Genomic DNA, 16,603 nt, shown 5'->3' with positions numbered 1-16,603 from the left:
AAAGATCGGAATCTTAGTGGTTTGATGCCAAACAAGAAGATAATCCTCTCTCCCTGTCTCTCTCTCCCTCCCTCTCTCTCTCTCTCTCTCTCCCTCCCTCTCTCTCTCTCTCTCTCTCTTTCTCCCTCTCTCTCCCTCCCTCTCTCTCTCTCCCTCTCTCTCTCTCTCCAACACATTCTCCAACACATTCCCTCCCACAGTTCGTGCTTGCCCAAAGCCAGAACGCGATACCATCACAGTTGACACAGCCTGGCTGTAGCCTTGCACATTAACACCTCCCTGGATTGCACCTATAATACCCCCCCCCCCCCGATACACACACACACACACACACACACACACACACACACACACACTCACCCATCTCAGTATCTCCCCACACACCTCAGATTACTGATCTCCATGGAGACGGGGCAGGAGCTGGCGGGCTGGTTCAGCTCCAGAGGGTCTCAACCGGGTCTGGAGTCCTGAACACTGAACAAACAATGAACAATGAGAACTATGTCTTCTCCAGCTACCACACAGGAGGCACGCAGCACTCCGGCGCTTTCCGTGGTGCCGGGAAGCCGTGTCAGGTACCCCCCCCCCCCCAAAAAAAAAGTTGAAGGGAGAGTGTTAAAGACGCCAAGACGCCAAAGTATTAACCTCTGGTATGTGTGACACTCTCCGCGAGGACACGGCCATGTTGTGCAGGGGGCTTGTCTTGTGTGCTTGCTGGCAGATTCCAGCGCATTCCAGAAAGCGCCGCATCTGTGAACGAGTGACCCAGTCTCCACGGTGAGAAATGAAGGGGTCGTTACAGAGCAAAGGCTCCCAGAATTCCACAGGTTCCCAAAAAGGCCTGAGAGTCAGTGAGAAGTGGAGGGAGCCTGGAGAGAGGCCAAGGTGAGAGAGCAGAGTGGCCAGCGGACTGGACCGACGCCACCGTCGACATGCCCGAACATCTGCACATTCCCGCTCGCTACCTTTGGGCGACAATCACTCTTCGAATCCAAGTGTTTCATCAACAACGATGAATGGCCATCTGTGTGCAGTTGGAGGTTGGAACATGATGTGAGTTGAAGGAGTAGTTTGGTATTTAGCACCATAAACCCTGTTATAAGGTTATTTACGACCATACACAACATTCCATACACACTGTATCTATGAGAAGAATCAGGCATCTGCTAAACATATGAGCATATGCCCATAGAGATCCATTGTGTACTTGTGAGCAGGGGTGAAAATAAACTTTTTGGCTTACGGTGAGTCACCTGCCAAGGGGACTGTAGATGAAAAAATCTACCGGCCAAGTATATATTTTTTTCAGATAGCCTTCGGAAATCTAGTCCCCAATTGGAAATTTTACCTGCATTTGGCCGGTGGCAGGTGTTAATTTTCAGCCCTGCTTGTGAGCATATGCCCATAGAGATCCATTGTATACTTGTGAGCATATGCCCATAGAGATCCATTGTGTTCTGTGACATGAGCAATAAGCACTAATATCTCAAGAGTGTGTCAAATCTCTCATTTTTTAAATGGACCGTTATATATGATCGTCATAACTTTAACAGGGCTAAATATGATGCTAAATACCAAATTACTAATTTAAAGCATAACCAGCATTATGATTATGGTGTCTTTTGATAGACCACTAGTGGAACACTACTGTGAAGCAGTACTCCATAGAGTAGGTAGTCTACTAGGTCTAGTAGACTATGCTTCTGTATGTGCAAATGTTAATATGCTTTAGGCCCTATACCTTGCTCTAATTGGCAGGTGGAAAGCCTTGGATTTTGAATAGAATGGCTTTTCAATACTCAAAACTACACCGAAGCCATCGAAAAAAAACGTGTTGGATTGAGCGCATCTTTAGCCTACATGAGTTTCAGTGCGTTGGAGATGTAGCTATAGCTCCATCCTCACGTCTGGCAGTGTGTCCGTTTCAAACATGCGCTGTGTTCAATGTGCCACGGGGGCGCTAGGACCAGGAGGGAGGGAGGGAGGGAGGGCGCTGGAACTTTTCTTCAGTAATTGTCAGTTATTTGTCGGCATTAGGGTTGGAGAGCGGAGCAGCCTGGCGACAGTCACAGACGGGCGGTCATACTGCATATGAATAGGCTGGCCATACTGGGAGCTGCTGATCTCGTGTCATCACTAAACTTTTCGGAGAGCCTGCGCTGTTGAAAAGGGACAGAGACCTCGGCTGGACTAGAACAGAGACACCCTACCTGTCTGTCACACACGAGATGGAGAAAAACGGGGGCATGGAAATGCCCGGTGTCTTTGAAAGCTGCGAGGATGTGATCGGGATTTAAACAGTTCCGTTAAACTGTTCGGTTTGGAGGTAACGTTTATTCCATTGAGCATTTGTTCCCTGATTCTCGTTCTGACTAGTATCCTATAATGTAGCCTCCCAAAGTGATGCTCTATCATTTAAAGCTTATTCACATGTGAATTTGTATATCAAATGTCAAATGTAGGCTATAGCAAATATCAATTCTTTTTCAATGTAACCCTATTCTTTGCTTGAATTTTTGTTAACCCACCTTTTCGCCCAGTGCATGCATGTAGGCCTATTTGGCTTCCCACTCGGACATTGGTGCATCACAATGGTGACAGAGAAGGGTAAACATGGTCTGTTGGCTTTACAACAAGAGGGCATGGCGACCGCTGCAGCCACTCATTATATGGTGAAACAACAACCAAACAGTAAAGTGGGAGTTTTTGTTTTAGGACAAAGCGTTACTTTGGGAAGCAGAGTAAGTTCCCAGAATTCCGAAGGCTTTACGGAAAGGTCAAAGATGAGATAAGGAATGTCAATGACAAGTTTGTGACACGTTGGAGGTGTGTACGTTGGCGCCTTCATTTAAACTCAAGGGTAATTTTTTATGTATGTATTTATTTATTATTATTTTAGTTTTTGTAGGGAGCACTTTTTTTCTTCTTCTTCTTCTTCTTATCATTATTATTATTATTAATAATAATAATAATACAATTCAATATCAGATGAAAGACTTGAAGCAGCTGGAATTGAAATAGCTACAGGTAGACTAGCCTATCATTGTGGAAATAGGCCTACGGGTGAACGTTGTAAGGAGGGTTTTCAGATATCAGCTGAATGTTCCTGCTTTTTGAGCCAGGAGAAAAGTGTCAGTAAAGTGCCGTCAGCCTTTAGGGTCTGGCTCAGATTAAAGATGCATGCCTTTCTATAGATATCCAAGGCAGGGCGTCTTTGAGTACCCGTAGCTGCTTTGTAGTGTTCACCGTGACACACAGGGCAGTGATGTGGCTGGACTAGTGTGGGACGGCCCGCCGCCGCACCCTGCTCTTTGTAGGGATAAAGTCTCTGTGTTGCTCCGTGCCTCGACTCGTCTAGTTTCACTTTCACACACCTGCTCTCTTATGCGCCACGAGGCCCTGAGGGTCCATAGTCTTCTATAGCCTATCAAGTTTCCCCTGGTCGCTCCTAGCCTGCCGTAGCACACACACACACACACACACACATACACATTTTAATACTTTATTTGGTTCCACAAATTATATTACATAAGCAGGGAATCAAATATTAGGGCTAAGCAGCATTTAACACTTAAGGATACACATAGGGTTAGGGTTAGACACACACCAAGTACACATACACATACACACGCACACGCACACACACACACACACACACACACACACACACACACACACACACACACACACACACACACACACACTGCGGAATAGTTAATGTTCGATGGAAGACGCAAACTTGCCCAAGAGCCATATCAGAAGAATGACAGGAGACGCCTTCTTTCTGTTGAAAGCGTTGCTGGAGCACACTGTTCCGTTCACAGCCCTCTCATCTCCGCACTATTTCAAGTATGCTGCGCGTTGCTGTCCTGTCATGCAGGCCTTCTGCTACGTGCTGTATCACTATGGACGTCACCATGTCTTTTAATGTTTGTCCACTAGCCTACTTCGCGTAGCTCGGCTGACTCTACACAGAACCTTGCCCTTTAAGTCCCAGTACACAGGCCTAACATTCAAACGCTTGTTAGCCTTTTATTGCGTCGTTAAAAAATTCCATTTTCAGACTAACCCACAGTGTGGAGAAGAACAAGAGGCGTATTGTAAAGAGATGAAATGCAGACCTGCGTTGCAACATGAGACTGCGTAAGCTGATCTGACGTCTACGGACTCTGAACACTGAGAGGAGGATTTGGAATCCACCTGTCAGCGAGATAGAGGGAACGGATTTAATGGATGATTATAGTTTGTGAATACGTGTAAAATAACTTGAATAGCTTGTTTAAATCATGGAGACAGGCTAACGTCATCCCCAGTTGTGTGATGAGTATAAATCTGTTTTTAAGCCACATTAATCAAGCGGACCATGACGTTCCCCTAGCTAATGTAAAACATTCGGTGCCGTAGACAAGTGCATGAGTCCGCTGGTCTTTCTTGGACTGTTGCAAATTGTTGTCCGTTTCTTGTTTCAGCGTTTTTTTCCGTTGCAACTATGACGACGACGCTTCAGAACTGTGTCCCCTCAGTCCTGCTCCTCTGGCTCCTACTGCCGCTGTCGCTGTCGTCCCGGGGCCCCGCCCCCCACCAGCACGCCGCCCCCCTCCCCTCCCTGGTGCCCCACGCCCCCCAGACCCTCGCACGCTCGCGCTTCAGCGCCCACACCCAACTGGACCTCACCACCCACTGCAATACCAGCTGCTACCACCGGGCGGAGCAGGACGCCGCCCTGTCGGAGAAGCTGTCCTTCGAGACGCTGTACGCCGACGGCTCCCGCACCCTCACCACGGTGGACGTGGAGGAGGAGGGGGAGGAGGAGGAGAGGAGGGGGGGGTTCGGGGGTGTCGCCCGGCCCCCCGCTGGGAGGGGGCGGAGGGAGCCCGCCAGACGCAGACGGCGTAAGCGGCAGATCTACGGGGCGGACGGCCGCTTCAACATCCGCGGCGACCACTTCCTTTTAGACTACCCGTTCTCCACGGCGGTGCGGATCTCCACCGGCTGCACCGGCGTCCTCGTGTCGCGGCGCCACGTCCTGACGGCGGCCCACTGCGTGCACGACGGGAAGGACTACGTCAAGGGGGCCCGCAAGCTGAGGGTGGGCTTCCTGACCCCGCCCTCCGTCAACGGCACCAAGCCGGGAGGCCGCGCCCCCGTCGGGAAGCCCCTGGTGCGCTGGGTCCGGGTGAGACGCACCCGCGTCCCCAAGGGCTGGATCCAGGGGCCCCAGGAGGTCAGCATGGACTTCGACTACGCCCTGCTGGAGCTGCGCTGGCCCCACCGCCGGCCCTTCATGCGGCTATCCGTGGCACCTTCCTCCGACGACCTGGCCGGCAAGCGCATCCATTTCTCCGGCTTCGACAGCGACCGGCCCGGGGAGCTGGTTTACCGCTTCTGCCCGGTGGAGGACGAGTCCAACGACCTGATCTACCAGCACTGCGACGCCCGTCCGGGGGCCAGCGGCTCGGGCGTGTACGGACGCGTGTGGGACGACGGCCTGGAGTGCTGGGAGAGGAAGGTGATCGGCGTCTTCTCCGGGCACCAGTGGCTGGAGATCGACGGGGAGAACAAGGACTACAACGTGGCCGTGCGCTTCACGCCGCTGAAGTTCGCCCAGATCTGCTACTGGGTCCACGGGAACCGCGCAGACTGCAGTTAGGACTGACGGAGAAGACGGCGCGGGACTGGAAGCGGGCGAAAGCTTTGAAGCCGTCGACTGAAAGTAATTAAAGCATGCGAAAGGAAATGTGGCGGGGGGGGATAGCCTTCCTTTATCCTGTAACAAAAAAGGACGAGTGGAATTGGATTGAATCCAAATAAAGATTTAAAATCTAAAGCGCTATCACAGAAGAACTGCTATGTGGAGAATTTTCCCCTCCGGATCTGACCTAATTCCCCATGACTGTTTTTCTCACCCTCAGATTAACAAATCACTTTGACGGAAACCTTTCACACGCAACGGCCAACTTTATCATCACAACAGCCTTTAATGCACTTTCCTACATGGTCATCCTCAGGACACTGAGACAATATTTCCACCGTAGTAAGGAAACTTTTTACAAGATCAGAAGAAAAAAACGCTGATCCTTTCCTTGTGTGTGTGTGTGTGTGTGTGTGTCCCTGTGTGTGTGTGTGTCCCTGTGTGTGTGTGTGTCCCTGTGTGTGTGTGTCTCTGTGTGTTTCTGTGTGTACTTGATGTGTGTCTCGTAGCTTTAGAGCCTAGCTGTTTGATAACTGTGGTAGTAGCACAAGTTCATTTTCAGTGTGCTGGATTTCTTCTTAGTGTATTCTAGATATCATTACTCCGTTGTTTGCCTTCTTCTCAAAGCCCTGCGGATCAAATGTGAGTGCGTGGAGTTGAATTTACAATAACGTGGGGGGAGGGGTGACTATTTAAGGTGTGGGGAGGGGGGGGTCTATTCCTTAAAGGAGGTCCATCTTCCCAATGACCCACATGGCAGTAGACAGACCTCCAACATACACTAACATAGTATGCCAGGCCACACTACTAACGCAACGAGCCACAGCACTGCATCATGTCATCAGGTGACAAAGCGGACTGAGAGAAATGAATTGGTGTGAATGAATGGATGGATGTATGGATGGAGTGATGGGAGAGTGTGTGTGTGTGTGTGTGTGTGTGTGTGTGTGTGTGTGTGTGTGTGTGTGTGTGTGTGTGTGTGTGTGTGTGTGTGTACAGATTGATGGAGCAAGGAGCAAGCCTGTGTGGTCATCTAGGGGAGTGTCATTTCAAATGTGTGCTGCTGCAAAGACAACTGTTTTCCCAGAGCTGATCAGGTTGGAGGGCAGAGGGAGGAGAATCAGATTGTTGATACTTTTATTTTTGGAAAATGCTTCTATTTTAATAAACTGAGAGATTTATACCATTGCTTATGTCTATTATGAATGTTGTCTGTGTGGATGTTCTCTGATATACGAAGTTCACGTCCCAATTTGTGAAGAGTGGACTTGGGGCGCCCTCCTGTGGTTAGAATGTTTCATGCACAGGCAATCACAATATCACCAGCACGAGGCTGACTGCAGGTTTGGCTGTAGTCTTAAATGTGTTTAGTTAGTGTGTTATCACTCAGAAACCATAGACATTAGATGAAATTAATTACATTTAATGTTGTTGTTGTTGTTTTTTTTTACTCTGTCTTGGGGAATCCACTTAAAAAAATAATTCTGGACCTCAAGGGTCTTTATTGGCCACACAGTGAGACACACAACACACACAAATATCTTCAGTGGTCGCCGGTAGAAATTGTTCTCTGCATTTCTCCCATCCAAGCCGTCCTCCTCCAGGGGCAGTCAGGAGCAGTGGGCAGCCATCGTTCATGGCGCCCGGGGACCAAGTCCAAGTGCTCAGTCCAGGTCCTGGTCTGAAGATCATCTGTTCTTCTGCATGTTTTTCGGATTGGGTTCTTTTGGAGGAAACCCTTGTGAAGACGGGGAGAACATGCAAACTCTGCACAGAAAGGCCTGGGACCTTCTTGCTGTGAAGCGAAATTACTAGGTACTGTGCATTCATTCATTCATTCATTCAAACCTTTATTTATACTCAAAAACACATTGAGGTTATCCTCATTTACAAGTGCGTTGAGTGATAAAAATTATTAAAAGTCCATAACAACATAATATAGCACAAGAATAATCAATTAAGAAATATAAGAAAATACATCATTTCACCCTAGTGGTGAGAGATTTTGGGGTTCAGGGTCTTTTTCAAGGAAACTTCAGCACAATGCTAGGAGCTGGGATCAAACCGGGAACCTCATGATCTCCAGCCAGACGCTCTACCTCCCGAGCTATGTAATGGATGTAATGGATGGTAAATAGTAAATGGACTGCACTTATATAGCGCTTTTTTCCAAAGCGCTTTACAATGGCCTCTCATTCACTTATTCACACACATATTCACGGCAGCTGCCATGCAAGGTGCTAGCCTGCTCATTGGGAGCAATTTGGGGTTCAGTGTCTTGCTCAAGGACACTTCAACATGTGGACAGGAGGCGGGATTCAAACCGCCGACCCTACGATCAGACCTGCTCTACAACTGAGCCACAGCGTTTACCTGCTGGTAAACTGGTACGGATGCTTTTCTATTTAGGGTCTAAATAGTTGCAGGTAGGAAGGAAGGATGTAGTGTGGCACAGAAGGAACTGAACAAGCTTTTGTTCCTCGTTTCCTTCTCCAGTTTCTCTGTGCCACTCCCTGCCTGGCAGCAGAGGGCTTGGTGGCCTTGCCCTGTGGACACGTCATACTGCCTACAATCAGTTGCCATTGTATACTTACATGTCCAACCCAGATATAGATTTATAACATGTCCAACCCACCTATAGACCTCTAACATGTCCAACCCAGTTATATACTGTACTTATAACATATCCAATCCAGCTACTTATACCATGTCCAACCCAGTTAGACTTATAACATGTCTAACCCAGCTATAGACCTATAACATGTTATAAGTATATAGCTGGATTGGACATGTACAACCCAGTTATATAGACTTATAAGGACAATGAGCCGAACAAACTTGTTAGTTTAGTGCCTTTTATTAGAGAGGAGACGATACAAAACACCCACCATTCAACATCAGTTTAAACTCTGAAGACAGGCTGTTAAACTACATCGCTCCCCATCCGCCTTCCAAACCACCCAATCACACTTCTAACCCACTGGATCCTTGCTTTTAACAAACAAAAGGAATGCGTTCAAATACATCAATGTCAAGATTTTCTTCATTCAGAACTGTAAATAAAAATAACTGGAATCACTTTCAGAATTTGTGTGTTCAAAAAAAGAAAGAAAAGGAAATAAGAAAATGCAACCGTGTTCCCCAATGTTATGATACATCTTGTGCAATCGGATTAAATTGTTTTTGTACTACAACTAGTCTCAGCTACACACACACTTAGAAAACTTAACTAGAAGTTTGGCAAAAAGGTAGTTGAATTAAAAACAGTATCTTTCAGGATCCATTAGTTGGAATTGTAACAGCTGTTGCCTGTCCCTTTGTACGCAATCTTCATTAAAGTGGATCTTCCTTAAAACCCAGAAAGAACAAGACCCTGTCCTCAAACATTTACATATTATGTATTCAGTTATATTCGTCATCCTTCATCAATTTTATCTTTTTTACAATCGTTTCTTGTTTCCTTCTTTGTGTGTGTTTTGTTCATTACGCTGTGAACTGGAATGACAGTCTACGAATGTGGAACTTGAAAACTGTCACTTTCCACCCCACTCCCACCCACAATAACCCACCCCAACAATCCCACAATAATTCTGCTCCTCTGCCCCCCCCCCCCCCCCCCTCCACACCATACTGGAATGAACGCCATTTCCTCCTCAGATATGTCTGCTAGGCCTTCATCACTAAAGCGGGCTTCCTTCCAGGGTGACTACAGATGAGCCTCCGAGTTTATCGGCAAGGGTGCGTCGGTCCTTGATGTCATCCAGACCGTTCACTTGCCACTCATGCTTGATACCTGAAGGAGACACAAAAAGGAACATGAAGTGGCAAGACAGGCCTTAAGAGAGCGCTGTGTTCCCTGGGGTTGTGTACCAGGCCACCTTTAGAGGGCGCCGTGTTCACTGGGGTTGTGTACCAGGCCACCTTTAGAGGGCGCTGTGTTCACTGGGGTTGTGTACCAGGCCACCTTTAGAGGGCGCTGTGTTCACTGGGGTTGTGTACCAGGCCACCTTTAGAGGGCGCTGTGTTCACTGGGGTTGTGTACGAGGAGTCTAGTTAACAGCAGAACCCAAAGAGGAGCCCCTCACCTGTGAACTTCTTCTTGATGGCGTCCTTTGAGCTGGCGTAGATCATTTTGCTCTTCAGCGGGGCGCTCTCTGGGGCCCTGTGGGAACACATGACAACTCAGCCCAAGCGCTCTTGACATGCTGACTAATCAAAGACTGATCAAGAACAAAGCTCCTACACACCTCCTCTACACTTGCAGCAAATCAAACGGCTCGGCACTAGGCCATCGTCAGGTTCAAATTTGAAGATTGCTGAATGATATTCTGACTAATTCAGATATCCTTTATTCGCCATTATGTTACAGTAACATATAGGAATTTGCTTTGGCCTCTTGTTGAGGAAGTAGTTGAGGAAAAATGTCCGGTGGGGTTGAATTCCCAATGTTCAGTAGTTCTTCTTTTGAGTAAGAAGTAGCACATGACACAGAAACTACACACAAACAAAACGCAGAGCACAGCAACGCCACGGCAGCCATAGAGGGCGCCATCTTGGGTCGGGTCCATCATTCTAGTGTGTCAACCAGTGAATAACTGATAATGGGACTAATACTGTAAACAGCCAAAGGCCAGTGTCATGACTGAACATCATTTGACCTGTCAATTCAATGTGTGAAGGTCTGAACTACACATCTGATTCAGTCCTGATCTGATGTAAATTAACTGATATACAAACAGCCCCATCGCCCCCACCATCCCATCATGGACGCCCGTCCTCACCAGAAGATGAAGACCAGGCCCAACCCCCTCACCAGAAGATGGTGACCACTCCCCTCACCAGAAGATGAAGACCAGGCCCAACCCCCTCACTAGAAGATGATGACCACCCCCCTCACTAGAAGATGAAGACCAGGCCCAACCCCCTCACCAGAAGATGATGACCACCCCCCCCCTCCTCACCAGAAGATGAAGACCAGGTCCTCCTTCTTGGTCTCTCTGGTCTCGTAGGTGGCGTCGTAGAGGGCGTAACGGCAGTCATCAGGCGGCAGCATGTGGACAAAGCTGCTGTAGGGATCGGTCACCGTGTCGCCCACCTCGCCCTGCCGGAGGGTCAGTAGAGAAGCAGAATCGTTAGAGAATCTCAAATCATTAAGTCAGATTTGACACTGCATGCCTCCAAGCTTAATTGGCTCTTTTTTTTTTTCTTTTTTTTTTTTTAAATCAATGCCGGCATGTTTTTCTGACAGTTGCTCATTGCAAAACAATGTCATGTGTCTATGCTGTTACAAAGGAAAAGATAAGGAGCATTGTAATTCATTTTAATCTGTTAATAAATGTTACTAGGCAGACATTCAAGCTTTTTTTCTACAGTTTCTACAGATTCAAGAGATAAGTTGAAAACCTGTACACCCACTCTCTTTCCATTTGATAAAGAACCGAAAAGCAGAATCACTAACGGCATTGGTAATAAGGCTGGGTATCGATTCGAATTTCAAGAATCGATTCGATTCCGATTCACACGGTTCAGAATCGATTATCACGATTCAATTAGATTCCATTCCATTCAACATCGATTCAGTTAGTGTTACTAAAACTTTTTTTTTTTTTATCTGTAACCTTAATTACATGACTGCCAAGATATGCAACACATCAACAGGCCTACTACGGCTGGGTATCGATACTGATTTCCAAAAATGAATGAATGAATGAATCATTGAATTAATTAATGAACTATTCATTCCTTCATTTAAAAGATCGATGTTGGGATTCATGAATTAATCGTTTTTTTTTTTTTTAACCCAGCCCTAATCGGTAACCTTATCAATAAAATGTGATCCAATTCCCATGCCTACCTGCAGGATCTCCTTGCCCTCCTCCAGGACGATGTTCTTCTTGTCTGGACTCAGGCAGAACAGCACAGCCTTCTTCCTCTTCTTCTTCTCTTCCTCGTTGGCCTGAGCCTTGCGCACCTTCATGTCGTTGAAGACCCCGACCACCTCATCCGTCACTGTCACCCCGGAGGCCTGGACACCAGACAGAGAGAGAGGAAGATCCATCAGAGTTGGGAAAGTCATGAGCTTGAAGAAAGGGGGGGGGGTCATGGGAATCTGAAGAACTAGAAAACATGGGGATTCTGCAGCGAGATGCACTTCATCCATAAACTAACTAGCCCTGAACCACATAGGCTCATATGATAGATCTATATGGCTCTGGGCTGGCCTTTAATCCACCATGACAAGCGTTGCCATTTCCAGCAGGCCCCGAGGCCCAGCTGTGCAGCAGGGACAGCCGGGGGAGAGGCGAGCCGACGGGCTCTGACACCAGACCCTGGAGGAGGCTCAGAGAGGGCCGTCTGTCACTCATCACGCTGTAGGAATGCATCTTACAAGAACAGCTGATAATGGGAATTGATAAGGAGGCGGTGGGCTTGACTGCAACAACGGCTACTTGTTATAAACGCACCCCATGGTGTTGGGGTGGGTGGGTCTTCAAATGTAAATATCAAGAAAGTGGGGCCTGGGGCAGATCACCATACATGGCCTGGTCAGTCAGAGCAGGAGCTGAATGACTCAGCAGGAGTGTCAGTCAAGCAGATTAGATTTACAATATCAACTTCAGACAACGCAGGACACAGACCAGGAGGGGAGGAGCCTCACAAGGAGTAGCAATTACATACCGTTACACACTAATGACCTTTGGCACCGAGTACTTATCTAATGGCTCCACCTGATATGGTCAGGTAACAGGTGTGTTTCCCCAAGGATCCCAACAGGGCAGGTATAAAAGCCCTGTTACATAATCCCAAGTGGGGCCCGTCCTCCCGGCTGAAACAGCATGTGATGGCCCTGCCACGTAGCTGTGTGAAAGACCACGGGGGGGAAGGGGGGGGGGCAGGAGATAGGCTTCAGACTGCACGGTTCTGTCACAGACAATGGCTCCTCTGTCAAATGAGAACGGGCCACCTCCCTGAGTCACAACAGCCCCGTGAACTCAGGCAGGTCTTCTGACTCCGTTTAAGGCACTTTGCGCAACAGGAATCACACCAGCCTTCAGACCAGGCAGGCAGAGGATGTTGCCATATCTGTTAGGCTGTCTGCTAAATGAAAAATGACTAATGTTAGAGGCTTGCTGTAACCAAAGCCCTTCCCCAACAGGTTTTCCAATGCTCCCTTCAGTTTCTTATGATATCAAGAGGGGAGTATCCTTAATTACAACACTAAACAGGAGTCGGTGAGGATGTTAATACACACCCCCAAAATGAAAAAGTGCTGCTCATTCATTGCCATCCACCCATCCTGATACTAAATAGTGACCCACTTTAAAGGAATGTGTATGAGAATGGTGTGTGGGGATGTCTGCTGTAGGCAGCAGTACAAGGGTTTGATTGAGCGAGTCTGGCAAAATTTTGAAAAAATCTAAAACTGATTTTCACCTCGAACTAACGGGTTTGGGGAGGGGGTGAGTGGGTACTGTAGTGCTATTCGTGGCTACTTCTGTGTCCAGGGCCATCACGAGTTGAGGCATCAATGTTTGCAAACAGAAGCCAACTACTGGGCCGCAAAACCCTACCAATCAACCATGAGCACCACTATCGAATGTTATTCGGATTGTTCTAACAACCATTTCAACACAGTCTGGTCACACCACAGACAAACCAATTATGTCAATGGCCGAGTGCCAGTAGAGATCAAGTATGTACCTCCACGCAGAAAGCATGTTTCATCATAGATCCCTTTTTCCTGTTATAAAATACCACCCCGTTGCTAAATGTCAATGTTCAAACAGCTCAGGGGAGACATCTAAAAATCCTTAACCATGAATGTATAGGGGGGTTAGTCAAGTTATATTTCCTATAAATCTCGTGTGGATATATTGCTTTGCCGAATTTCAGTTACAACCAGCACGTCGTTCAGGGAAGTTTAGAACAGAAGCGAACTTAAAACCTTGTGGACTAACGTGACTAACTGTCATACGAAATATTTTACAGGTTTAATAGTCAAAATATCAATGCCATGTGATATTTCATACAAACACTAACGTTGCACTGTAACCAAAGCAATCGCAATCATCCAAGGTGGAAATCATGACCGCTTACGGCAATGCCATTCCCTTATCTATCCGTGGCTGGCATCTGTATTTGAACACGGCTAATCTTTATTTGAACGTATCTGGAGCGATTGGCTCCGTTGCATAGCGCCGCTGAGCAGCAGTTGTAGAGGGAAGCAGAACCAGGAAGAGCATCGATGCCCGGTGACAAAGGCCCTCCCGCAGGCTAGCCCGGTGCTAGCTCACAAAACCTCCCAACATCCAAGAAAGCTAACGGAATGGCAAATAACGGTAAAACGTGATTACAAAAACGTGTCATATTCGAATACATTTAGATTGACCGCGAAATTACGCCTCCGTTAACGGCACGTTGAAACAGCAGTGAGAGAATTAACCATTGTGCTAGTATGGCTAAAAAATGCTCTTTGCACCAAAATCCAGGGTGGGGCCATGGATGCAGTAACGCACATGTGCAACAATAGCTCTATATAAGGCAAAACGATGTCCATAAAAATACATGTCCATGAACTCGATTTAAATGCATTTCATAGAAAATCTGTTGATGAAATAAATGAATAATCTATAGGTTAGTCCAGTCCGTATGCCACCTGCGCATCGCTGTTCAGCCGGTACTGCGCTGCCGCGGTGGAGACACAACAAAGGAGGAAATGAACCACCGCTAGCTCGGCTCAGGCTCCACACATCTCCCCTGTTACCCAGGCTGGAGCCTACATACGGCTAGCTAGCGGCAGAAACACAGCCGCAGGGGTCTGGCCGGCACTAAACAGACGAGTACCGACACAGCCCGCTGTGACTGGTTAAGACAGCCGATGGTGGTTGGGTGTGTCAGAAGCCGGTCTCGGCTAGCCGGCTAGCAGAGCGGAGAGACGGGCAGGCCCTGGAGGGTGACGCCGGAGAATGGGCAAGGAAGGAAATGGCGCCAGTTGTTTTTGGGCCGATCTTTGACATTTTCCCGACCACTAAAATACGGGACCCTAATAGTCAGCAAAGTAAAGAGAGTAACGGATATGTACAACAAATATGCTTCAGAACGAAGGACCGTTATCCCAACGGCTCTTTATAGAACCCTGCGAGGCTGGATGGACATTCAACAGCCATCAAACGTTGGGCGAAGCATACAGCCGTCATTGCTGGCTCGACTAAAATGAAATTGCCGTTAATTACAAAATGAGTCAATATCACACTGTTAACACGATAAGAAAAACTCCCAAGAATACGGTGAAAGTAATGAAATGTCAGGGTAGTTGTTAAATGTGAACGTACCATGGCTGTCTCTGTATAGGTCGGCGGTTGGTTAGAGATTGAATGGATGTGTTGCACGGCGGGTCTCGCTCACACTTCATACACCGCGCGAACGCGCCTTTAATGCGCGTGCCTGAAGACAGAGGACACGCGCATCCCCAGGAAGGTACGAACGAGTCATGAGATTCAACGTAGAGCATGATGGGAACAGATGTTCTTCTGTTATCATTTGGTTTCAGGATAATTAAATGGCACAATAAGCAGTGAAAAACATAATTATATGGGTAATATGTCTGCTGACACTCATCGGTACAACAATTAACTGAATAGTAGGCATATTTGTGCTACTCAACAATTTACCCTCAGCAATCAGTGCCTATCTGTCTGTCTACCTATCTATCTGGAGTAGTCTACTGTCATACCACAGAACATAATTTTGAATTTGTGATAATTATTTAGTTTATAAAGTAAATACATCCATGGCCCATGTTGTCTATGGTACGGTACTGCACGGTATTGCTGACCTCTGCTGATCTGTTTCCTTGGAATTAGAATTTTAGATTGATAAAGATTTTAAAATGAAACTGCACAACTTCAAGATCAAGTGGTCTAATATATGAAACCTTTACTTTGTTACTCTACCTGGCTAAAGATTATTTTACTTTGGCTACGACTCTTTCCGATTACTACGACTCTTTCCGATTACTGAATCATTTATGGTGAATACCCTTCTCAAAAAACATGTATTGTTTTACCCGTATACATGCAGCATGGCCTAACCCTCTATAACAGCTAATAACAGCTTATGTATGCAGCATAGCCTAACACTCTATTCCAGCTAGGCTACTAACAGTTTACGGTTATTCTATAGACCATGGGGCAGAACATTTTTCGCGTAATGAGAATCTTTTTTTCTCTCTCTCCACCCTCCCTCTCTCTCTCCACCCCTCCCTCTCTCTCTCTCCACCCCTCCCTCTCTCTCTCCACCCCTCCTCCCGGCCAGGTTTGTTGAACTCACTTCCAAATATGGAAGCGAATGGTGGCGGCGGCAGTGCACGCGCTTCGGTTCAACGAGGCGGGCCGCGACGCTGATCACCATATAAGGAAACAAGGACATGATTCTCTCTCCGGCAGATTTGACGAGGCGGTGGTGAGCAGCAGTCTAGTGAGAGCAGCTCTGTTGAGTGAGCAGCGCTGGGCAGCAGAGCAAGGGGGGAGTAGGAGGGGCAGGGTAAGAGGGAAGGGCCTCGTCCGCAGCCAGAGAATGAATGAGTGATAAGATACCCAATTTATTTTAACGTGCTCACCATGGCTACTCTGTTGACAGCTGGACTGATTAAGTCAAGAGCCCTTTGATAGTACAGCAATACTCCTAATAGGGCAAAGGTAAATAGCTATTGTAAACATTGCCATTTATATTGCCATTAATGCACGTTAATGGCCTTATCTAAAGTATACTTTTTTAAGAACTGACCTACACAGGCTTTCGTCATAAAAATAAAATTGGTTAAAAACTTATCAATAATGTAAAAAACAAAACATTCTCATTTTGTATCAAGCTCTATTTATTCTTTAAAAAAGCAATTTCTGTAGACCACGA

The 16,603-nt window shown here is 47.1% G+C and overlaps 2 protein-coding genes across 2 annotated transcripts; one reads left to right on the top strand and one right to left on the bottom strand.

Annotated features, from left to right (window-relative positions):
- Positions 1–4,489: 4,489 nt before the first annotated feature.
- Positions 4,490–5,650, top strand: prss23 (serine protease 23; the record flags this gene model as incomplete). The annotated part of the gene is made up of 1 exon (XM_084448614.1): positions 4,490–5,650. The coding sequence occupies one exon, from the start codon at positions 4,490–4,492 to the stop codon at positions 5,648–5,650; it is 1,161 nt and encodes a 386-aa protein (XP_084304740.1).
- A 3,673-nt stretch (positions 5,651–9,323) lies between these two features.
- On the bottom strand, positions 9,324–15,091 carry cfl1 (cofilin 1). The gene is made up of 5 exons (XM_084448909.1): positions 15,025–15,091; positions 11,547–11,717; positions 10,654–10,793; positions 9,778–9,854; positions 9,324–9,485 (listed from the first exon to the last, which is right to left on the bottom strand). The coding sequence occupies exons 1-5, from the start codon at positions 15,025–15,027 to the stop codon at positions 9,373–9,375; spliced, it is 504 nt and encodes a 167-aa protein (XP_084305035.1). The 5' UTR covers positions 15,028–15,091; the 3' UTR covers positions 9,324–9,372.
- Positions 15,092–16,603: the final 1,512 nt, after the last annotated feature.

The sequence above is a fragment of the Borostomias antarcticus genome, assembly GCF_949987555.1.
Source record: "Borostomias antarcticus genome assembly, chromosome: 14".
Classification (NCBI taxonomy): domain Eukaryota; kingdom Metazoa; phylum Chordata; class Actinopteri; order Stomiiformes; family Stomiidae; genus Borostomias; species Borostomias antarcticus.
Note: the sequence above shows the minus strand (reverse complement) of the source record. Positions and strands in the feature narration are given on the sequence as shown.